Raw genomic sequence first — 26,143 nt, forward strand, 5'->3', positions numbered from 1 at the left:
GCATCAAATTTCATTTTATCATTGTTCGTCAAATAATTTGTAGAATTGTGATTTTTTTTCATTAGTGGGTTTATTGCCGTGAATGATGTGATTGTTGCTGGTCTTCCACAGGTAGCACACTTCTAAATAGTGCATAGTATTCACCCCCATGTAAAAGTTGCCTCATTCACATGAAATCCTATAAGCAACAACTTATGTAGGGCTCATTTGCTGTTTGCCAGACACAGAAGTGCCATGATTTTAGCTGGGAGACAAAAGACAGTTTTAAATTAGTGTTTTCTCTGTCACTATTCTAACTTTTGTATGCTCTTTGTAGCACATGACATTCTCCACTTTATTTTTTATTGCCATTTCCTAAATCAGTATAGTAGGAAATACTTTGTTGTTGTTGTTTCTAGAATGAATTTTCAGTCTGCAGTAGAGTATGCACTGATTTGAAACTATCTAGTAGATTAAAACTGTGTGCCAAACCAGGACTTGACGGTGGGACCTTTGCTTTTGACAGACAAGTGCTCTTCTGACAGAGCTGTCCATGCACGATCCATGACCTGCCCTCACAGCCTTACTTCTGCCAGCTGTGATTTATGATTGAATAGTTCATTTCTTAGAGCACTTGCTTGCGGAAAGCAGTGGTCTCAGGTTCAGGTCGAGGTCCAGCACATACTTTTAATATGTCAGGAAGTTGTTGTTGTGGTCTTCGCCCTAAATGTTGGTTTAATGCAGCTCTCCACGCTAATCTATCCTGTGCAACCCACTTCATCTGTACTTAGCTGGTGCTGCCGCTTAAATACATTTGAACGTGCTTGCTATAGTCAAGCCTTTGCCTATCTCTACAATTGGACCCCACACCCCGTCTTTCAGTACCAAATTGACTATTTCCTGATATCTCAGAATGTATCCTGTCAGTATCTCTCTGCTTTTAGACAAGTTGTGCCATAAATTTCCACATTTTGATTCAGTGCCTATTTATTAATTATCTGGTCTACCTGTCTCTGTTTCAGCATTCTTCTGCAGCACCACATTTAAAAGGCTTCTATTCTGTTCATTGCTCACATTTCACATTTGTGCAATGGCACGATCCAGTCTAACACCTTCAGAATGAACTTCCTAATATATGAATTTATATTCAGTGTTAACAGTTTTCTCTTTTTCAGAAACGCTTTTTTTGCAGTCGCTGCAATGCTGTTCATATACTCATTGTTAAGGCCACTGTAACTAATTTTGCTGCCCAAGTAGCAAAACCAAATACTACTTTGAGTGTCTCTTTTCCTTATCTGATTCATTCAGCATTGTCTGATTTAATTTGTTACATTGCAATATCCTTGTTTACTTTTGTTGATACTCATGATATAATCTCTTTTTCAGTACACTGTCTGTTTTGACTGAAATTTCTCGTTTTGAGAATTGTGAAGGACAAATCTACTTTTCTTGGTAAAAAATTTTCTAAGGCCAAGACCGCGTAAATACTTATTTATTTTCCCCAGCAAACAGTGTTGACAGTCTCTGCTATCTTCAAAAATTTTTATTGAAAGACGTGCACATTGTGAGTTGAAACCTCAAGCCAAGTTGTTGTGTTAGTAGATAAAATGTAGCACATTATGCAAACGTTTGACAAAAATAAAGCATTTACAATCAAAAAGCGCCTTGTGCATGTGAGCATGTCTATATATGTAACACTGACAGATGATTCTTAAATCTTAAAAAAAAAACCACAATATACAATACAATGTGCACTACTGGCCATTAAAATTGCTACACCAAGAAGAAATGCCGGTGATAAACGAGTATTCATTGGACAAATATATTATACTAGAGCTGACATGTGATTACATTTTCACACAATTTGGGTGCATAGATCCTGAAAAATCAGTACCCAGAACAACCACCTCTGGCTGTAATAACGGCCTTGATATGCCTGGGCATTGAGTCAACAGAGCTTGGATGGCGTGTACAGGTACAGCTGCCCATGCAGCTTCAACACGATACCACAGTACACTGGCTTATTGTGACGAGCCAGTTGCTCGGCTACCATTGACCTGATGTTTTCAATTGGTGAGAGATCTGGAGAATGTGCTGGCCAGGGCAGCAGTCGAACATTTTCTGTATCCAGAAAGGCCCATACATGACTTGCAACATGTGGTCGTGCATTATCCTGCTGAAATGTAGGGTTTCGCAGAGATCGAATGAAGGGTAGAGCCACAGGTCGTAACACATCTGAAACGTAATGTCCACTGTTCAAAGTGCCGTCAATGCGAAGAAGAGGTGACTGAGACGTGTAACCAATGGCACCCAAGACCATCACGCCGGGTGATATGCCAGTATGGCGCTGACAAATACATGCTTCCAATGTGGGTTCACCACAGTGTCGCCAAACATGGATGTGACCATCATGATGCTGTAAACAGAACCTGGATTCATCCAAAAAAATGACATTTTGCCATTTGTGCACCCAGGTTCGTCGTTGAGTACACCACTCAAGTGCTCCTGTCTGTGATGCAGCATCAAGGGTAACCACAGCCATGGTCTCTGAGCTGATAGTCCATGCTGCTGCAAACATCGTCGAACTGTTCGTGCAGATGGTTGTTGTCTTTCAAACGTCCCAATTTGTTGACTCAGGGATTGAGACGTGGCTGCACGATCCGTTACAGCCATGCGGATAAGATGCCTGTCATTTCAACTGCTGGTGATACAAGGCCGTTGGGATCCAGCATGGCGTTCCGTATTACCCTCGTGAACCCATCGATTCCATATTCTTCTGACAGTCATTGGATCTTGACCAGTGCAAGCAGCAATATTGCGATACTTATAAACCACAATCGCGATAGGCTACAATCCAACCTTTATCAAAGTCTGAAACATGATGGAACGCATTTCTCCTCCTTACACGAGGCATCACAACAATGTTTCACCAGGCAACGCCAGCAACTGCTGTTTGTGTATGAGAAATCAGTTGGAAACTTTCCTCATGTCAGCATGTTGTAGGTGTCGCCGCCGGTGCCAACCTTGTGTGAATGTTGTGAAAAGCTAATCATTAGCATATCACAGCATCTTCTTCCTGTCGGTTAAATTTCATGTCTGTAGCACATCTTCGTGGTGTAGCAATTTTAATGGCCAGTAGTGTATAATACCACATATATTTACGTTAATTTGACTTGTTTCATTCATTGATGAACCACTGTAGATGGTGTATATGGTACAATTGAGTAGTTAGCAGTTGTATCATGTATGCTGTCCAAGGTAATTCGTCAATGATTGAAACATTGTCAAGCTAATGTAAACTTATATGCTAGTGTACTGTATGCTGTGTTTTGTAAGCACTACACATACAGACATGGCCACGTGCACAAGTTGTTTTTTGATTGTAAACATTTTATTTTTGATAAAACTTTGCATAATGTGCTACATTTTATCTACTAAAATGACCACATGGCATAAGATGCAACTAACAATGAACACGACTTACAGCAAAAATATTTGAAGCTCACAAGATGACAGCAAAGCCTGTTGAAACTGGTTGTCAAAAATAACTAAGTATTTATGTGATCTTGGCTATAGAAAGTTTTCTATTATCCATTTCGTTCAGTTGATCTTCAAAGTCCTCTGTAATCTCTGACAGAATTACGATATAATCAGCAAACTTCAAAGTTTTTATTTCATCTCCCAGAACTTTGCTTCGTTTCCAAATTTTTATTTTGTTTTGTATACTGCTTGCTCAATGTAAAGAGTGAATTACATCAGCATTAGTCTACAATCCTGTCATTCGTGCTTGTTCACTACCGCTTCCATTTAAAGCCCTTCAAGTCTTACAATTGCACTCTAGTTTCTGTGCAAGTTGTAGATAATCTTCTACTCCCTGTATCCCTGATATCTGCAGAATTTTAAAGTGTATTCCAGTCAACATTGTCAAAAGCATTCACTCAATCTGCAAATACTATGAATGTAGGTTTGCCTTTCTTGAGACAATTGTCTTAGGTAAAGCTTAGGGTGCCTCTGGCCTCCTTCATTCCTACATTTTTCTGGAACTCATCTGATCTTCTCTGAGGTCATTGTCTACCAATTTTTCCATTGTGAAAATACGAGGGCGGTTCAGAAAGTAACCTCCGATTGGCCACAGTGTGGGTTGTGGGGGGAGTAGCGACGCCATCTGTGCGTTCACGCACTCAACAGGTCAGTCGGCATCAAGCCGTGGTCGAGTGAACGTCGTACCTGCGCTAGTTTAGTTTTTGTGGCAGTTTGAAATGTGTGCTGCAATAGAAAACCCCGCCAAATGTGAAGTGCGTGCTGTCATAAGGTTTTTTACAGCCAAAGGATATTCTGCAGCAGCTATTCATCGTGAGCTTTGTGCCGTGTACGGACCAAGAGTTATGAGTGAAGGAGTTGTCCGTGAATGGGTACGTTTATTTAAAAGTGGACGAGAAAACGTTCATGATGAAGAGAGGAGTGGTAGACCATCATTGGTGACTGACGAACTCGTTCAACCAGTTGATGCAAAAGTTCGTGAAAATCGACGTTTCTCAATGTCGGAGTTGTCTACTGGTTTTCCACAGATTTCTAAGACTCTCTTGTACGAGATAGTGACAGCAAGATTGGGTTACCGTAAGTTCTGTGCACGATGGGTGCCCAAAATTCTTACCGACCACCACAAAACTCAAAGAATGGCCTCTGCATTAGACTTTCTGTCACGTTATGAGGACGAAGGAGAACCATTGTTAAACAGAATCGTGACCGGTGACGAAACCTGGATTAAGTACGTGAACCCCGAGACAAAAGAGCAATCAAAGATGTGGGCACATTCAAATTCGCCTACCAAACCAAGAAAAGCCTCGCAAGATTTTTCTGCCAGAAAACTGATGGCAACGGTGTTTTGGGATGCCAAAGGGGTGTTGTTGGTTGAATTCATGGAACGTGGTACGACCATTAATCAAGACGTGTACTGTGAAACAATAAAAAAGTTACGACGGGCTATACAGAACAAACGCCGTGTTATGCTGACTTCCGGTATCGTTTTTTTGCACGATAACGCCCGTCCTCACTCTGCTCGCAGAACAACGGCCCTTCTTGACTCCTTCAAGTGGGACGTTATCAACCATCCACCTTACAGCCCAGACCTGGCGCCAAGTGATTATCACCTCTTCATGCATTTGAAGAAATGGCTCGGGTCACAGCGGTTTGATGACGACGAAGAGCTCAAAGATGCGGTCACAGGCTGGCTCCAAGCACAAGCGGGTGATTTTTATGCAGAAGGAATTTCAAAGCTTGTGAAGAGATACGATAAGTGCCTGAATCGCTATGGAGACTATGTAGAAAAATAGTGCAAAGATGTAGTTGTAAGATGTATATATTAAAATATTTTTATTTAACTTGGTGTATTTTTTTAAATCAACCGGAGGTTACTTTCTGAACGGCCCTCGTAACTCAGTAATCTTATCAAGCAAATGGCTTGGTAATATTCACACTTGTCTGTACCTGCCTCCTGTAGAGTAGGAATTATGACATTCTAAAGATTTCCAGAAAAATGAAGACGACGACGACGACGTAGTAGAGTTATTAGTATCCATGGGTTTAATCCTGGTGTACACATTACTGTGGAAAAGATAATTTATGTTTTCCATTCATGTCACAACACAACCCAAACTTCGCCACAAGCATCAACTTCCATGTGTTTTAGAATATGTTACATCTTCTGAAAACTTTTCCTCATCATTGTCACAGTGTTCCTCATCCATAATGGATAAAACTTTTATTACATCTTTCTTGAAATCTGAACATTCTTTTATGTCTTCTGTACCATGTGGAATAGTTTTCTCACAGTATGTTATAAGGATATCAATAATACCGAAGGAATGTTGTCTCTTCCTGGTACCTTGTTTTGACTTGCGTCTTTCAGTGCTTTGTCAATTACATCATCCCTCCCATCTTATCTTCATCCATGTCATCATCTCTCCCCATAATATTGTCTTCATTCCACTTCCCTTGTATGACCCTTCTATATATCCCTTCCACCTTTCACCATTTCCTTCTTTGCGTAGTACTGGTTTGCCATCTGAGCCCTTGTTATTCATACATCTGCTTTTCTTTTCTGCAGAGATCTCTTTAATTTTCGTATGTTCGACACCTATCATTGCCCTCATTATGCATACTTCTACAGCTGTGCATTTGTCCCCTAATCATACCTACTTTGCCATGTTGCGCTTCCTGTCAGTCTAATTTTTAGATGTCTGTAATCCCATTTGCCTGCCTCACTTGAGGCATTTTTATATTTTCTCTTTTCATCATTTAAATTCAATATCTTGTACGCTATTCAGGGGTTTCTACTTGGCCTTGGTGATTGAATCGTGTGCTGCCTTCACTATTTCATCTCTCAAAGCTACCCATTTGTTTTCTCTTGGATTCCTTTTCCTGTTTCAGTCAATCAGTTTTCAGTTTATCCAGATTAATCTCCTTAATTTCTTACCTTCCTTCAATTTATTCGACTTTAATCTACAGATTGTAACCAATAAATTGTGGTCAGCATCAGCTCCTGGCAGTGTTTCTGAGTTTAAAATATTGTTTCTGAATCTATTTCTAATTATTATGTCATTTTTCTGAACTCTTCCATTGTCTTCATGTCCATTCCACAAACACTAATGTTAAATGGTCATTAAATCAGGTTTTAGGAATGATTAAATTGTGCTTTGTGCAAAATTGTACCAGGTGGCATCCCCTTTGATTCCTTTCCCCAGTTTATGTTCTCCCACAGTTTTTCCTTCTCCCCAGTTTTCTACTATTGCATTTCAGTCCACCCATTACAACTAAGTTCATCATCTTGGGTCTAATAGGCATATAAACTTGTCCTATCGCATTAAACAATGGAAACTCCAGGATGGAAAGTATCAATATTATGAAAAGGATGGTTGCTACTCACTATATAGCTGTGATGCTGATTCGCAGATAGGCACAACAAAAAGACTTTCAGAAAATGAGCTTTTCGCCAGCAGGGCCTTCATTGGAAATAGACATCATACGCCTGCACACTCACGCAAATACAACTCACACATGCATGACCACAGTCTCTGGTTGCTGAGACCAGACTGCAGTTGTTGTACTATAGTATGCTTGTACTTGCAACTAACTTAAGCTTCCACATCCCATCTCTCCCTATATATTTGAAAGAATGTTGGCTGAGGAGGGGAGGGCATGAAAGATAGTGGGGACATTTTAGGCGGTTTGGAAGGTTAGGAAAGATTATTCAAATGTGGGCTGACAAACAACATAACAGATGTTCATAGCGGCCCAAGAGCCTGGCTTGTTTGTTAACTCTCTGATGAGAAACTTTAACCCAATGCTCTGGTTTTAAATCAAGTTTTTTCGATGTAACAGTGTGCTACTCAGTGCTAGTATTATCCTTGCATCAGTATTATATTAAATTTCCTTTTTACTTTCCAGCTGCTGAACAGTCAGAAGAAATGTTAACTGATGAAATTCAGCGCGCCCATGTCATATGTATTGTGTATTCCGTGGAGGATGAAATATCATTTGAGAAAATAACTACATATTGGCTACCACTCATAAGAGAATGTAATCCGGATCGTCGCTGCCCTGTGGTTCTTGTTGGAAACAAAGTTGATTTGGTAGACTATTCCACTATTGAAGTAAGTTGTTTACTTGAGAAATTTGCAGAATTATTTTTTTAATATTATTTGAGATTGTCACATTGAAGGGTGTGGTGGTCCACTGTTTGATTTTGTAGCATTTGTATTACTCTCTAATTGCAAAGCTTTTATTTTTATTTTTTATTTTATTTTTTTTAAATAGTCTTGATCAGTTATGATCAGCTTCAGCTCAGTTTGTGTTAGTAAAATGATATTTAAAAAATATATTTTTTAAACTTTTTCATCGATACTGGCTGTTCTGAAGATGATCATAATTCATTGAAATCCTGGTTATTAGAAACTGGTATAAATTCAATAAATTAGAATGTTAAGAATATTTGGATGTATCTGATATTAATCAAGTGATTTTCATTCTTGATCCGGAAACAGTGTCCATGATCAAGAACAAATAGTGCACTCATCAGTCATTATGAAAGTAATGTGAAAAATACATACTGGTTCTGTTTCCATTGTAAAACACGTATTTCACTTTTACAAAGTGAGTGTTTAGAACATAGTTGTGTAGCTATTCACAGAAATTTTGAAGAAAGGCTTTTTGATTGGTCTTCTGTTTGTTATTTACCTTGGATATGAAGTCTTTTGCGATGGAGACCATGAATGAAAAGTTCTCGGTTAACTTGCCATGTCAAGTCTGGATAAAATCTCGAGCTTTCATTATCATCATCCTCATCATAAGCTAAGTCTGATTGTCACAAAACTGGTAAGGTACCCACTTTTACATCTAACCAGTGGTATCTGATTGGCTAGATTACGTTACAGTGACATCATGGAGATGGCAAATGCCAAGGTGGCACCCTCTGCGTTCATAGATTACATTCCTGGTTGCTGTCCAATGTTTCTTGGAGTGCCGCTACACATTTCAGACAGCAACCTATTTAAGCTTTCCTTTGTGATCTTTCTTTGTCAAGCACACACTTCCATGCATTGCTAAGTGAATAGCCAGTGTCTCTGTTGAAGCTGTTATTACATTATCTAATGTCCACTAGTTCCATGATCATAGTCCCAGTAGTTCAAAGCATGAGCCAGAATTCTCATGTCTTCAAATATAATCTTGTGTTTTATTCATATGACTGCTTTTGGTCATTACTGATTATTTATTTAAAATTTGTGTACTTTAGGTGGTGATGTTCAATACAGCATTTGCCATTTGTCTGCATAGGTGACAAAAATCCATGGTACACTCAGGTCATATTATCTTAAGCAGGTTGCAACATCACTTTTCCTGTATGGCCAGAAGACTGCTCTGATTCCTTGTCTGTTTAGGGGTCTGCCTATTTCACTAATTGTTGCAGTACAGAATGGAAACTGTGCTGTGTGTTGACCCTCCTGGTTTGGTTGAAAGGCATCATATCTCAGTTCTCTTGACAGTGTTGAACTAATCTCAGGGACAGAATATCCATTCCTTCTATGGCAATCTATAAAGACTATTACAGATTGCTGTGTTAAACATCGGTGTTGCTATTTCCGCAGGTAGCTGGCTATTGGTGCACATGTCAGAATTCTGGAAGAAATGGAGAAACGGAGGAAGCTGCCAGATGGGAGAGCTGCTCTCAGAAGAGTAACCCTCTTTTCATTTATTTTGTTATTCATCATTCTTCTGACAGTTTTGATGCAGCCTGCCACAAATTCCTATCCCGTGCCAACCTCTTCACCTCAGAGTAACACTTACAAACGATGTCCTCAATTATTTACTGAATATATTCCATTCTCTGTCTTCCTCTACAGTTTTTACCCTCTACAGCTTTCTCTAGCACCATGGAGGTTATTCCCTGATGTCTTAGCAGGTGTCCTCTCCCTTATTTTTGTCAGTGTTTTCCATATATTTTTCTCCTTGCCAATTCTGCAGGGAACCTCCTTATTCGTTACCTTATCAGTCCACATAGTTCAGCATTCTTCTGTAGCACCACATGTCAAAACCTTCAATTCTCTTCTGTTCCACTTCTCCCACAGTCCATGTATCACTGCAATACTGTGCTCTGAAAGCTCATTCTCAGAAATTTCTTCCTCAAACTAAAGCCTATGTTTTATACGAGTAGACTTGTCTTGGCCAGGAGTGCCTTTTTGCCAGTGCTAGTATGCTTTTTATGCCCTTCTTCTGCTGTCCATTATGAATTATTTCACTGCCTATGTAGCAGAATTCCTAACTTCATCTACTTTGTGATCACTATTCCTGATGTATGGTTTCTCACTGCTCATTGGTCTCATTTCTGCTTTTTCTCATTACTTTCATCTTTCTTTGATTTACTCTCAATCCATATTCTCTACTCATTAGACCGTTCATTCCATTCAACATATCGTGTAATTCTTCTTCACTTTCACGAATGATGGCAATGTCGTCAGTGAATCTTATCATTGATATCCTTTCACCTTGAATTTTAATTCCACTCTTGAACCCTTCTTCTATTTCCATCATTACTTCTTTGATGAATAAATTGAACAGTAGTGGCAGAAGACTAAATCCTTTCTTACACCCTTTTTAATAAGAGGACTTTGTTCTTTGTCATCTTGTCTTATGTTCTCTCTTGGTTCTTATTCGTACTGTATATTATCCATCTTTGCTTGTAGCTTACCCCTATTTTTCTCAGAATTTTGAACATCTTGCACCATTTGCCAAATGCATTTTCCAGGTTGGCAAATCCTTTGGACATGTTTTGATTTTTCTTCAAGTGTTGCTTCTATTATCAACTACATCATCAGTACTACCTCCCTGGTGCCTTTACTTTTCCTAAAGCCAAACTGATCGTCATCTAACATATTCTTCATTGTCTTTTCCATTCTTCTGTATACTATTCTTATCAGCAACTTGGATGCTTGAGCTGTTAAGCTAATTATGTGATAATTGTTGCATTTGTTGGCTCTTGAACTCTTTGGGATTGTGTGAATGATGTTTTTTCAGAAAGTTGAATGATATATCACCAGTCTCATACATTGTACACACCAACATGAATAGTCATTTTCTTGCCACTTTCCCACAAAGATTTTAGAAATTTTTATGAAATGTTATCTATTTGTTATGTCTTATTTAATATTAAATCTTCCAAAGCTCTTGTAAATTCTGACTCAAGTACTTGACCCCCTATCTCCTCCCTGTTGACTCCTATCTTCTTCTGTCACATCATCAGACAAGTCCTCCCCCTCATAAGAGGATTTCAATGTAATCTTTCCACCTATCTGCTCTCGCCTCTGAATTTAACAGAGAAATTCCCATTGCACACCTAATGTTACCACTCAAACTAATGGTAGGCAAACAAAATATGACAGACAGGCTGCGGACAAGATGACAGACCAAGATAAGGATGACAATGAAGTGCTACATGAAGCCATCATCACAACGATAACAAGAAGGCCAAGGGCAACAGAGAGATAAATCTGAGATGCAGCCAAAGAGAGTAACTGGGTAACCAGCAAGGTGGCAATTAAACAGCCTAGCACAGCAAGGATAGATCCAGAAGTATCAAGCATGAGCACTAAACTGACCAGCTGTGTGCTGTTCCTATATACCGGCCGCGTGAAAAGCCCTTGGCCACCACACTCGTGGCAAGATGGTGAAGCTCTTGCAATGCAAGCACAGCGCAGTGTGGCCATGGTGTCACCTAACAGCTATTTAAGTCAGTCTCCGCAGACAGGTATTCAACTTCTGCAGTGCCCGGTGCCAAATTTGCCCCTCCCACTGAAACAAATGCACACAGGTGGAAACAACCTAGACTGTGCATAAGGGGCATGAAGTAGGTATGAGGTTTGGTGAAGACTCAGTCCCTTTGACTGCCACTTGAGGGAATGGAGGGTGGTTCGCTGTGTCTGTAGTGACATCGCCGGAAGGTTCTGCTGATTCTTGTGGGTGCAGAAGGTAGTGCTGACATGTCCATGGGGAGTCATTGGCAGTTGCCAGTGGTGCCAACCCTTGGATTTCATGGTTACTGAAAAGCAGAGGGGGAAGGGTGACAGCGGGTGTGCCGCCTGTACTCAGGACTGGAGCTGGTTGTGGTGGCGGCACTCGAGCCTCTTCTGTGTTTTAACAGACATAAACTGTCACATCTGGGTCTCTACTATCATCACTGGCATCCAAATCACAGTACTCTCTTAGGAGTCCCTAGGAGAGAGTCCCACATGGCTGCACCAGGTGTGTAACACTAAGGTGGCCAAGAGTGGAGTACAGGAGGGGGCAGTGTCACAAGATGAAGCAGAATCCACCATTGCCACCTGTGCAGCAGCTCAGCGGGACTACGACTGCCATTGAGCGTTGTGTGATAGGTGCTCAAAAACAGGGTGAACAACAAAGTAGGCTCAGAAGATTCAATAGCCTTCTTTGTTTGTTACTTAAAGGTCCGAACAAATCCTTCCACTTCTGCAGAGGGAGAATGGAACAGAGGGCTGAGAATGTTTTATGTCATTGGTCACAGAGAACTCTTTGAAATCAGACCCTTGTGAATTGGGGCCCAGTATCAGAGACCATAGTAGGAGATAACCCTTTGACAGTCAAAACATGGGCCAGAGTAATGATGATGGTGTTGGTCGTGGTGAACACCATGCGTACCACATATGGGTACTTTGAGTAGGCATCTATGACGAGCAACCACATCGATCCCAAAAAGGTGCCTGTGAAAATCAAGGTGGATGCAGTCCCAAGAACGACGGGCTGTAGGCCAGGGAGAAAATGATTTGGGGGTGCCGACACACACCGTGCAGCCACAGACAATTCTCTCGATGTTGCTATTGATATCCAGACAATACACATATTGATGAGCCGATACCTTCATGCAGGACATCCCCAGTATCCCTGGTGCAATAAGCTCGGGGAATTATCATGCACTGCATCTCAGTCCTAGTATCCAAGAGAATGATTTCATCGACAACCTAGAGCCAGTGAGAAATGTGTTTCCAGGTATTGATCCTGGTTGCCAACCATTGGGTGAGATGGTAGGTCGGCCAGCCACGGGTCACGTACCAGAGGACTTGCTGCAGGGTGGGGTCACGGCGTGTGGCATGGGGAACATGTGGCCATAATAGGGAAACTGTCAAATGTTTGTTGTCATGCAGTATCAACGTGGAAGCAGAGGACCCCCTGTTGGTCGAAATCAGGATAGGCACGACAAGGCATCAGCTTTAGAATGTTGTGCATGGGCTTAAACTACATGGTATTATTAAATGGGGTCAAGAATTATGCCCAGCACTGCAGGCATTGAGCCATTCACTTCGGAAGGCTGGATTGTGGGTCTGAATTAGTAACCAAGGGCTAGCTATCCTTAATGAGAACTTTGCCCTAAAAAAGTAGACAAGAAATTTAACATCAAACACTATTGTCAGTACCTCCTTTTCAATCTGTGAGTAGTTGTACTGTGCAGGTGTAGCATCTTGGATGCATATACAGTTAGCTGTTTGGAGCCACGCTCATTATTGTGCGCGAGAACCACCCCTGTGACATAGGCAGATGGGTCAGCTGCCACAACCAACAGATGTTTGGGAAAGAAAGGCACGAGGCAAGTGATGCAAAGGGCAGAATTTGGCATGGTTTTTAGTTGGGTAAAACCCTCGTCATAGGCAGGGGTCCAGTTATACTAGCTTTCTATGCAAGAGACAGGCACTGCACAATGTGGGCTGCTTAGGGTAGGAACTAGAGCAATAGTTGACTTTTCCCAAGAACACCAGCAGTTTGAGTAATTTCATTGGATGGGAAAGGGAACTGATGACAGCAACATTCCAGTCAGTTGGCCTGATTCTGTCTGTGGTGGGTCAATACCCCAAATATTCCACTTCTGGTTGAAAAAATTGACACTTCTCCACATGGCAATGCAGACAGATGTATGCACAGTTGTAAAGAGGGTGTACAGGTTCCCATAACGATGAGATCATCCAGATAATTCCTACAATGTGGAATCTGCTGTCTCTGTTGTTCCAGATACCAGTAGAAAATTGTGGGGCCGAAGTAGTGCCAAATGAGTCATCATGCTTGTATAATCTAAAGAGTGTGTGAATGACAAAAATGTTCTGAGATTCCTCATCTAAGGGCAACTGAAAGTAAGCAGTGGCTAGGGCAACCATTGTGTAGTATTCCCCATCAGCAAGTTTAGTCTGGAGGTCTTCTGTCTGGGGAATAAAATAAATTTTGACCGGTGATTGAGCATTGATGGGAGCCTTGAAATCACCACATAATTGAAGAGAATCATCAGTCTTCCCGATTATGACAAGTGGGACGACCCATACACTAGTTTTCACAGGCTCAGTAACTCAAGCATCCGGGATACAATCAAACACTTACTTCAACGCCACACCACTTGAATGGGTTTGGCATGATAAAAATGAGATGTGGTGTCTGGCTGAAGGGTGAGGTGCACCTGCATATCTGAAGCACACCTCGGATCCAGCTTAAATAGAAATGCAGATGTCAAGCAAATATTGTCCAGTTTCTGGAAAAGGACTGTGGTGGATACAATCTTAATTTTATTGGAGATAGGAAACTCAAAAGGTGTGTAGACATCAAGGCCAAAAATTTAAGCTCGACAACAAATAATGCAATGAGCTGCGTAACAAGATTGAAGGCTGCTGTGAACAAGAACTGCCCACAGAGAGGGACTAGAAGTGTCCCCATAGGTCATCAAACACCTCAGTGGCAGAGACAACTTGGGCCCAGACCTGTATAAATTCCCAGATGTTGACCTGAAAATGGATGTCCTCATTATAAATGTGGAGCATGAGAAATAACTTCCGCATTGTGACATTGCAATTGAGTGGTGGTGCTGGGGTTTACAAACATACATAATGACATTCTAGAGAACAAAGTTTCATGCTTTTATTGGACACAAATATTTTAACAGAAAACTCAGCAGCTGAACCCCCATTTAGCCTTAGAAGAGAATCGATAAAATAATTTTGCCGCACAATTTATTTATTTATTTTTAGTACAGCTTTTAAGAGCATTGAGCAGGAATCTCACCAGCAATTTACAAGAAAGATTAAAATTTACGCACTGAGTTCACCGTCCTGCATTCCAGAATAAATAATTCCGGAATAATAATACCCAACGGCCACAGGTAATCCTTACACAATAGACAAGTCTAATATTACTCCGAACTGATAGCTCAAACATTAGCATTATTTATATACAGCCCTCCTTCCAAAATGTGAACGACACCTTTTTCAAAACAATCAAATGAATAACAAATACAGAGTACTCAACATAATGTATTTTACTACAATGAAGTCGTTTAATTGTGTGAGCAGTAAATGCACTTTTACAAGCTGTAACAACCATGTGATTCCACATAGGCTAACAGTTGCAAATGGCCATCTCGACCAACATCACCTTTTTTTTATGTGGCTGTTTAACGTCACTCAGTCCACAAATAGGCAAATGGCAGTAAACAGCAGTTCCAATGAAATTCTTCATGCCCACTCGATCCAATAATGGCTTGGAAACTCCGGATGACCAACCATGTGCCCCGACTAGTCCAACAAATCACCAAGGCAAAGAGTGCAGCCAAAATTCATCCACTGTCTGTTGCAGTGGAAGTTTTTGTCATCCCACTCCAGAAGTTTCTGTCACTCCAGCAGCACAGACATGACTGATCCCGGGAGCACCCTCTATGTCGTTGCGACTGCCGGAGGCACCACTCAGCAGGAATTCCAAGGGGTGGCCATTGGTGCTGGAATCCAACTGCAACCCCCCCCTCTTAGGGTGCAGAATACTGAAACACGTACACTGGCATTAGTCACGTGGCCACGGCACTGTAGTACCATACTATTAAGACTCTTGAAAGTAATTTCACAAACAAGGACATAAGATGAAAAAGTTTATTAAAAATCTTTGCAGTGAGTGACATTAAACAGACTAGCTATTACTGGGGACATCATCCTCATGGAAAAGTTTAATCTGAGAAATATGGACCCTAAAAATTCACTTGGTCTTTGGGTTTTTAATGAGCAAGATGACCAGTGTTACAGAGCAAGGGGTTCAGACAGGGCTCAAAAATCCACAAATCTGGGTAAGAGTTTTCCCATCACCCTATATCCTATCGTGCCTCTTCCCAACTCACTGCTACAAAGTTTTTAACCCAAATCTTGTCACCTGGCTTACTGAGATTGGCCATTTTCCAACATTGTAGCGGCACTCTAACCTCTTATGTGCTACCTTAAGATTTCTCTTGCCACGTTTCCAATTCACCTGTATTTGTGCAGCATCAGCTTTCTCCCGCAGTAGGCCATCCAACACCCACAAATTAGATAAGGGAGAAGTGGGCTTGAACGTGAACACCAGGGCCATTGGGGTTTGCTTGTGAGCTTCATGTGCAGCTGTATTAAAAGTATACCCCAATCAGGGCAGTGAGCTGTCCCACTAGGTACTGTCTGCATTATGGAAGACGATAAGGGCCACCTGCAAATTTTGGTTTACTCTCTCAGCAAATGAGGGATTGGGGTAGTATGCTGTTCTAGTAATATGACTGATTCCAGCCTCAAAACAAAAATTGTGATAGGCCACTGAAGTAAAGTTAGGAGCATTATCTGTAACTTGTATGCTGCATAGCCCAAAGTTGCCAAATATTGACTAAAGGCATCCAAAGTAATCTGGGATGTCGTGCCATGCGTCAGGATGAACCAAAAAAATCGCAAAAATGCACCTACGCTTACTAACGTATAGCGGTTCCCATCTCATGACCATGGGAATGTCCCCACATAGTCTCCGTGCATCCTCTCTATAGGCCAATTTATTAAATCAGATGCCAGGAACCCTTAGGGGGTATTCAATGCTGGTTTGTTAATGGTGCATGTCTTACAACATGCCACCAGGGCCCTTATCTCTTTGTACATGGACTTCCAAATAAAATGCTCCCTAATCTTCTTTCTGGTCTTGAAAACACTGAGACGACCGCCCACCGGGTGTTCACGAAAGTACTGAAAAACCAGAGGTACCAAATTCTTGGGCAAGACAATTTTATGTCTGCTCCGTCGTACCGTGTCACACAGAATGTTCCCTCTCAGACAGTGTAGCTTAATCGATTTCCCTTTCTCTTTAAAGAGAAGTGAACACCACTTAAGATCAGACAAATTATATGATCAGATTCATCTGATCCACCTACTTCCTCAACTGGGAACCGATCTTGCTCATCTCCGACCACACTGCTCGCTGTCCACAACGATATTCTCTGTGCCTCGTATGTGCCTTACTCGGAACAGGAACGCCAAAATTCTCACTGCCCATCTAGCGATGCACCCAATACGCCTTGGTCATGCCAACATCCAGCTTAGGGCCTGGTTATTCATTTCCAACACAAATGGACGGTGTTAGAGATAGATTCTAATTATTCAAATGCAGATAACACTGCCAGTGCCTCAAACTCATACGTGGAGTACTTCGTTTCTAGCAGGGAGAGAGCACGTGAAGCGTACACAGTAGCGCAGCACCCTCTGTCCTCCTCGTGCAAAAGGACAGCAGCGACACCTGACATTAAAGCATCAGTCAACACCATGAACTACTTGTTAAAACCAGGCATTACCAATACTGGAGCGCTCAATAAAGCGGCTTTCTAACACCTCACTCGCAGCTTCTTGGGATGGGACCCACTCAAATTTTCTCCCTTTCTTCCTAAGATAATTTAAGGGAGCCACCAACTGGGTAAAGTTAGGTATGCATTTCCTAAAAATAATTTAGCATCCCAATATAACATGCTACTCCTTTTGTATCCTTTGGAGGAAGAAATGAGCCAATGGCTTCCGTACAGCTTTTATCTGCCTCTACCCTCTAGTTGGAAACTAGGTGTCCTAAAATGGAAATTTCAGGTTGGGCAAACTTGACTTTGACCAGCTAAACAGTGAACCCAGCCTTCCTTAGACACTCCAAACCTCCCTAATATGCTCAAGATGTCATTTGATATTCTCACTAAAGATCACTAGGTCATCAAAGCAATGATAAATACATATAAATTTTAACCCGGGAAACACATGACCTAAAATTCTAGATAGGACTGTGGCACTTATGGAAAACCCGAACGCCACTCTGTTGTACTCATACAGATTCCAGTCAGTAACGAAAGCTATCATGGGTAAAATAGGCTCTATTGGCTCGTATTTATCTCTGCTTAATTTCATAGGAGGTATCATTTAGATGCATAACTGTTGAGCCCAGGTACTTGAAATGTTCAACTCTCTCAAACGTATAATTGCCCATTGTTATTGCATTTGGAATAATTTCTCTGTGTGCTGTTCCAGCTGCCATACGTTTTGTTTTTTGTTCATTAATAATTAACCCCATGTTCCTACTAGCCTGTTCAAGAGCTGTAAATGTCTCTTCCATTGCTTTTTGGGTTCTTGCTATTATATCTGTCATTTGCATAGGCCAGTATCTGCACTGATTTATAGAAGATCGTTCCTGTATTCAGAAGGTGTGCATTTCTCATCACCTTTTCCAGGGCAGCATTAAAGAGAAGATATGCCAATGCATGACATCATTCCTCCTATTCTTACACTACCTTGTTTCGCTCATTGTCATTCTCACCAGCCTTACCAACTTTCTCGAGATTCCCAGTTCATCTAGAGCTTGATATAACTGCTCTCTATTTATGCTATCATGACTATAAAGAGGTGATGCGAGCCAACCCCATATTCGTTTGTTTTTCCAGGATTTGACTTAAGGTGAATATTTGATCCATAGTTGACTTTCCAGGAAGGAATCCGCATTGGTATGGCCCCGTCTTCCTCTGTATGATCGGGAGTATTCTGTCGAATAGTATATTAGAGAATATTTAAAATCTCAAATTAAGTAGTGTGATCCCTCTCTAATTGCCACTCTCCATCTTATCTCCTTTCTTATATATGGGACATATGACACCATCTTTCCATTGTTGGGGCATTTTCTCCTCTTCCCATGTTCTGTTGACCATTTTCAGAAGGCTTTGTTCCAGTTCTCTGCCTCCTTGCTTAAACAATTATGCTAAAATACCACCTGTCCCTGCCGCCTTGTTGTTTTTCAATTTCTTCATGGCAGTTTTCACTTCTTCTATATTTGATAGGGTAGTGTTGTTGTATGGGTCCTCTTTACCATTCTTGTCAATTGGATTCTCTGGTATAGTTATTCTAGGGTTGAGGAGACTATCAAAATACCCGTGCCATCTTTTGCATATTCCCTTCTCTACACTTATTATATTCCCTGTCTCATCTTTTATTAATCTTGTTTTACTAGCAAAAGGCTTCCGTGCCGCATTCACCTCTCTATAGAATTTTCTTATTTAATTTTTGCTTCTCATGAGCTCCATTTTTTGGACACTTGCTTTCATCCATTCTCTCTTTTTTTTCTTTGGTGAGTCCTCTTTTCAATCCTCCGTTTTTCTTTGTATTCTTCTACTATCCTCCTCGTACATTGTGATCACAGTGTCCTTCTATATGCTTTGTTCTTCTCTTCAGTTACTATTTTGCATTCAGTATCAAACCATGATGGTCTTACTTATCTTGTCACAATTCCAAGTATCTCTCTCGCCGATGTCTCCACCGTCTTTTTTATAGCTTCCCACTGATCCTCGATATTGTTATATTCTCCAGTGTTTTCCAGAATCAGAGTTATCTTCTCTTGATACTGTTCTCTAACTTCCACTGATTCTAAAGTTGTTATATTATATTTCTGTGTTAGATATCCTTGCCCTCACCCGTGCCCATACCAGAAAATGATCTGTATCTATGTTTGGGCCTCTGGGATTCCTCACGTCCAATAGGTCCGATTTGTGTCTCAAATCTATCAACACATAGTCCATCTGGTTTACTTTGTTTCCATCCTGTAAGTTCCATGTTCCCTTATGTATTTCTTTATGTGGGAACAGTGTTGATCCTATTACCATATTTATAGATTCTGTGAACAGCATAAGCCTTGTTCCGTTCTCATTACTTGTTGCGTGTTTGCTGTGGGGGCCAATTATCGGTCTATAAATCTGTTCTTTCCCCACCTGAGCATTTAAGTCTCCGGCTATTATTTTAATATTATTCCCTGGGTACTCATCATATACTCTTTCCAAAGATTCATGGAATACTTCTTCTTCTTCTTCGGATTCTTCTGTTGGTGCATGGGCATTAATTATGGAGTAGTTAAAGAATTTCCACATTATCCTGAGTCAACACTCGGGATAAAGGGAAAATTCTGTAACTACTCCATAATTAATGCCCAATCTTGGACTAATGGGTGTAAACACTATTACCAAATGCTTTAATTGATGGTGTACAACAAATCCTGTCCCCAGCTCATGATTTCTTTCGCTGCAGCTATAGAATATAATCGCCTCTTTCTTCTCTAAAACTTCACTTCCTGTCCACCTAATTTCTTGTAGTGCTATTATATTTTGCTTCAGATTCATTATTTGATCCAGCATTACTTTCAGTGCTCCTGGTCGATATAGGGATCTCACATTCCAAGTAGCAGTATATAGATCTGATTTACGCCTTATATTTCTCTTCTTCCTTATTTTCCCTCCTTCATTTTCTTGTATTCCATCCTCTTTGACCTCTTCCATGCCAGGCCTGTCTTCCTTCATCCGTCCGACTTTACTTTGTAGAAGTTTCGCCACAATTGTCTTTTACAGAGCAGTGTCAACCCTGTGTCCAACCCCTACTGGGGGATGGGTGAGTTTTAATCAGGGTTTTCTTCCTTTAGCCTTTGGAGACCCAACTCCCAACTGCAAGGCAACAGTTATTGCTTTGCTAGTTATGGTCTGCCCTGGCTATTTTATTTCCCCATTGTCCACCATATCTGGTGAACATTCCCAATCCACCACCTGGGGAGGTGCCCAATGGGAGACTAGCAACTCCACACGGGTAAATGAAATAACGTATTTGTAAATTATAGATTGCAGCGATCAGTCGTCCTTTTTAAATTTTATTGTGCAGGTCTAGATTTCGGCTAAGAAGCTAGCCATTATCAATGCATTATTATTTTTGCTCAGTGCATGTAATTCCCTGTTGGTCGGGCTTCATCCACAGTTCATTGAATACTGACTGAGTATTCAGTGAACTGTGGATGAAGCCTGACCAACAGGGAATTACATGCATTGAGTGAAAATCATAGTACATTGAGAATGGCTAGCTTTTAGCCAAAATCTAGATCTGCACAATAAAATAAAATAAAAAAATTAAAAAGGATGACTGATCGCTGCAATCTATAATTTACAAGTCAATAACAGTCACTGAGTGCAACAACTTTCTGAATGGAAGACAACCTGATGAAATAACGTATTTTGTTTGACAGGTGTGCTTTTAGATAAAAAAATTACTGCTTAGCACTCACCATCAACACACTCATATTCTGTTCCATGTTTTATAGCATAATGCCACTGCAAACTGAGTTTCTTGGTGTAGTTCAGTATTGTACGGCACACTAAATCGGCAAAAAGGAAAATTACACATTATCCTATGTAGCAATAGAAACAGGTGACATTAAAAATCTGCTAGTAGAGCAATTTACTTCATCTGTCACTTTTCATTGTACTGACAACTGGGACTGGCGGTCAAGATGACCTATTGCTCTAGTCTGTTGCCCTGTTTACCTTATTCAGCCTCACTCAGTAGCCCTAATCTACTTTTATCTGATAAAACAAAACAAATGAAATCCTCTTAATTTCTAGCGTACTGTGCCAGAAAGTATGGGGGAATAGAAGTTAAAATTGTTTTAATGCTAGTTGTACAGTTCATTTACTGTGACATTGCAAAATGTGTGTGTATAATTCACATAATGACTATGTCGTGCCTCAGCTGAGTTGATGTTCCACTCATGTATTTTTCTTAATTAGTTCTTACTGTCTCTTTTTCCAGAGTGGTATCGGTGTTATGGATGAATTCCCAGAAATTGAAAGCTGTGTTGAGGTGAGTGCCTTTTTAATTATACATCTATTATTCAAATACAAATGAAAATAAAATCTTAAATTTGTGTCACAATTTCAATTAAGGGGAGACTTGACTGTGACTTAATAAGTGGATTTGCACAATGACCACACTATGGATTAAGAAGCTTTAATGTTTTGCTCTCAGATTTTATTTTTAATAAATCTTTTTGTATTAAACTATCTAGGCTTAAATCAAAGCATTGCATACATTAGATCAACTTTCATCGTATAATAAAACCTGTTTAGGTCTGCTGCTATCTATACCAATAATATAATCATCATATCCATCTGTTTGAACCCTCAGATCTCCAAAATTATTAGATGAGTTTTCATGGGCAACGTATAGGCTCTGTTTCATCATAATGGGATCTTGGAAAAAACAGGTATCGTGATTTAAAGTTTTTGTCTAAAATGGTCTGGTCAGTTTAGTGGTTTGCATGTTTATTCATGAAGGTGTAGTGTACCAAAGAACCAATAGGAGGTGCTGTTTGTTTCATAGTACACCAAAGAACCGAAATATGGTGCCATTGGTTTTTCCTTTTTCTTTTTTTTCCCCCACTCAGTGACAGATATATTTTTGGAAGTTTATGTTGTTGCAGAATTACGTGCCATAATATTTACGAATAAAAACTAACAGCTATTTACTTGTCTAGGTTATATGGATTAACTGAGTGTGCTTTGTGTATTAAGAACTTGATGAGCAGTAATGCACTGCTTGCTGAACTCAGCTAGGCGCGTCGGCCCAGGATCGAATCTGCCCGGGGGATTAACGCTGAGGGCCAGTGTGCCGGCCATCCTGGATGTGGTTTTTAGGCAGTTTTCCACATCCCCCAGGTGAATCCCAGGCTGGTCCCCACATCCTGCCTCAAGGTTACACAACTTGCAGACATTTGTAACACATTTGCACTATTTCATGATTATTTCCACTAGACGCAGACAGGTGGGGTACACTCATTCCGACCCGGGGGTTATGGGGTGGCGGCAGGAAGGGCATCTGGCCACCCCTTATAATTAACCATACCACATCCATACTTAACCCTGCCGACCCTGCGCATGATGCGGGACACAGGCAGTAGCAAAAGAAGAAGGAAAGAAGAAGATTAAAATCTTAATGAACTTGCTTTGCTTCTTTCAGTAGGTTTTATCTATATTCTTTTCTAGGAAAAACGAATTTATTAAGTTTGCTTTGTGATTTGTGTGCCTAATGATTACATTTTAATTTCATTTTTGTTTATGAATAAAAATGTGTGGAAAATGTTAGAGTCTTCCTTAATACACTAGAAGAGCTAAAAGACTGAGGACTATGCGGTCTCAAGAATCTGAAGAAGATCGTGAGGCAAGACTTGCTGTGGCTCGAGAACTTCAGGTCTTAATTCGCCCTTTGGAATGTGCCACATTATCTTGCTCCTCACAACACTTCACTCACAGAGGCTTGAAGTTACTACTTTCCAATGTATTATCATGGAAGCAGAAATTTTGATGGAAAGTAGTGCAGACAAGTGAGTTTTTGTGCTCCAAATCCCACTTATTTGTAACAATTTACGATTTCGCTAAATTGTGTACAATTCCTAGTGAGGTTATGTTATGCCGTGGCGATAAACAGAGCACAAGGCCAGAAGCTGTGTGTTACGGGCGTGGACCTTAGTTCGTTGCTTTTTGCACAGTCATTTCTACTTGGCTCATTCCTGTGTTAATGAAGAAAACAAGCTCTTCATTTGTGTACCCAGTTATACTACTTCAAATGTTTTGTACAAAGAATATTGTTAAAGTCAGAACTAAATTCTGAGCGTATGAAGTTTTGGGCTCAGCCATAAATAAATACCTGGGCAATGCCATGTTTCTCAGCTAATCGTATAATAAACTTCTGTATGACAGAAGAACTGAATGAGGAGCTGCAGTGGGTAAAACATGGGATTCACATTTGGGAGGATGACATTCAAATTTCCATCTGGCCAGCCTGATTTGGTATTCTTTAGTTTCCCGAAATTGTTTAAGCAAATACCAGATTGGTTATACCACGAAGACATGGCCAATTTCCATCCTCTTCATTCCTCCTCTTGAGCACATGATGAAGTCATTTCCCTGCTTCAGACTTATTTTTTCATCTAGGATTTAATTTCATTTTCGATTAACTAATTTTAACCCCCATGGACAGTGTCAGACAACCTTGTTGTAAGAATAATCATAAAAGCTGTTAGCAGCTTCCAGAAAACAAGAATTAACAAAATGAATGCCTCAGTTATCTGGATCACACAAAAATACACGATATGACAAAAAAAAAAAAAAAAAAGAAAAAAAATAGGTGCACCATGAAGGAATTATCGAAACGGGCAAAAATTGATAGATGTGATATCGATGCACAGACAAATACATGGTTACAGTTTCAGAAAAATTTGATGATTTTTTCAAAAGAGCTTCACAAATTGAGCAAGTCGGTAACACGTTGGTCCACCTCTGGCCCTTATGCAAGCAGTTCTTTGGCTTGGCATTGATTGACAGAGTTGTTGCATGCCCTCCTTGGGGATATCATGCCAAATTCTGTCCAATTGGCACATTGGATTGTCAAAATTCGGAGCTGGTTGGAGGACCCTACCCTTAATGTTTTGAATTTATTCAGCTGGGGAGCGATCTGGTGACCATGCTGGCCAAGGAAGGGTTTGGCAAGCACCTTTAAGGTGAGCAGTTGAAACTTTCGCCATGTGCAGGTGGATGTTATCTTGCTGAAATGTAAGGTCAGAATGGCTTGCCATGAAGGGCAACAAAACGAGGCATAGAATATTGTTGATGTACTGCTGTGATGTAAGGATGCTGTAGATGACAACCAAAGGAATCATACTACAAAATGAAGTGACACCAAGGAACATCATCACTCCTGGTTGTCGGGGTATATTGTGGGACAGTATTTCACTCTGTCAATCAGTGCAAAGCCAAATAACTGCTTGCATAAGGGCCAGAGGTGGACCAACACATTATTGACATGCTCAATTTGTGAAGCTCTTTCTCTTGAATAAATCATCCATTTTTTCTGAAATAATGATTGTTTTTTGTCTGTACTTGTACATCATTTTTTCTGATTTATGTCCCATTCGGATAATTCCCTTTCTTTCTTTCTTTCTTCCTTCTTCTTCTTCTTCTTCTTCTTCTTCTTCTTAGAATGTACATCATGTGCTCCAATTTGTCAGCATATCTTGAGTCACATGGAATTTTGTAATAGGCTACATCGATGTGTAGTGGTATCCCTAATCAGAAACAGAAAAAGCATATTTGGTATGGGAACAATCAGTATATAAAACTGCACTTTAAGTGATCACACTAAAGTAAAGAAAATGCAAAACTGATACCATATTTCCTTTGAATGGTGTAATACTATACATTCACAGATGTTTGATCGATTGTTTTAATGAGAAAGTGCAACTGATGTGCAGGTCCAATCACCGCAGCAGCACATACTATATAGTGATTAGCTATCCGTATTAACTAATATAGTGTCACCTGAAATTGGAAGAAATCAGTTACTATTCAGAGAGAATAGTAAAATACTGTCAAATACAAATATTTCTGTAAATCAGGACCTGACACGAAGAAACAGCCTAAATTAAAGCCACCCCTGTGGTAAACAGGTGGAGAGGAAAGGGAAAGATCTTGGAGTGGAGGTGAAGTCAAGAATAGAAGCCTCATTGATGATCCAGATATATCAATAGCAAACTTTAAACTTTTGAGAAGAATATGGAATACCCCAAATTGTGTGAGGACAAATGTCAGAAGATGTAGGTGGATGATGACAACAGTGGGGCCTCTCAAATGACTCTCAGTGAGAGTGTGGACTTGACCAGTCAGTGGGTAACAAATAAGAGACGTTTTCATGTTTCTTCTGGAGAAGCACCCAATTCATGTCCTTCACGGCAAACAAAATCACAGTGTTGAAGAGACAGATATTGTCCGCACGATTTACACGAGTATTTCATCAGTTGTCTTGTACTAGTTGTGAGGCAGGGTTTGCAACACTTCCTTCTTCCTTGATTGGTGTCGGCATTGTCACCTCTCTCTCCAAAAAGACCTAAAGGTTGACGATTTTGCGGCAGAATTTCAATAAAGCGTGTAGCCAGGGTCTGAGGTAGAGTGGAAAGCAGGCTTTGTTTTACCAATTGATATTCCAGTAGTTCCCATCCGAGCTGACGAAGAAACAGCCGTTGGTGGAGACTTTCGTTGCCGTTTCCCATATAAATTATTTGCGAATTTATACCAGCAACATTTAATATTGAATAAAATATGACCATGGGCCATCGTCGTGTACCCCTCTGAACGTTGTAGGCAGAGCACACTTTGTCAACCATATCAACTGCAATTTGGTGTTTGTTATAATAAGTTATTATAATAGGTTTTCTTTTATCTCCTGTGTTTAGTCCATTTCAGCATCATAATGCATTTTTTTTGTTATTTTTGTTTTGTGGGCCATAAGAAACGATCATACCTTCTTTTCTGGAAACAAATATGCTAGAATTAGCAGCTCTGGTTTTCACATCCTTCATTTCTTTCGGGATCTGCCATTTATTTTTTTCTCAGGGTTCCAACATCTGACAGCCAGTGCTTCTCTGACAAATCACGGAGCAGATTTACATCGCTGAACCAGTTGTGAGCACA

At 40.4% G+C, this 26,143-nt stretch overlaps 1 protein-coding gene across 3 annotated transcripts in view; it reads left to right on the forward strand.

Annotated features, from left to right (window-relative positions):
* The window catches only part of LOC126411880 (mitochondrial Rho GTPase), a 181,961-nt gene that overhangs the window by 35,430 nt on the left and 120,388 nt on the right, over positions 1 to 26,143 (forward strand). For all 3 annotated transcript variants that reach the window (XM_050081399.1, XM_050081400.1, XM_050081401.1), the window contains exons 3-4: positions 7,426 to 7,631; positions 21,432 to 21,482. In XM_050081399.1, coding sequence (XP_049937356.1) covers positions 7,426 to 7,631; positions 21,432 to 21,482 — 257 coding nt within the window. The remainder of the gene's footprint in view (positions 1 to 7,425; positions 7,632 to 21,431; positions 21,483 to 26,143) is intronic.

The sequence above is a fragment of the Schistocerca serialis genome, chromosome 1 (genome assembly GCF_023864345.2).
Source record: "Schistocerca serialis cubense isolate TAMUIC-IGC-003099 chromosome 1, iqSchSeri2.2, whole genome shotgun sequence".
Classification (NCBI taxonomy): domain Eukaryota; kingdom Metazoa; phylum Arthropoda; class Insecta; order Orthoptera; family Acrididae; genus Schistocerca; species Schistocerca serialis.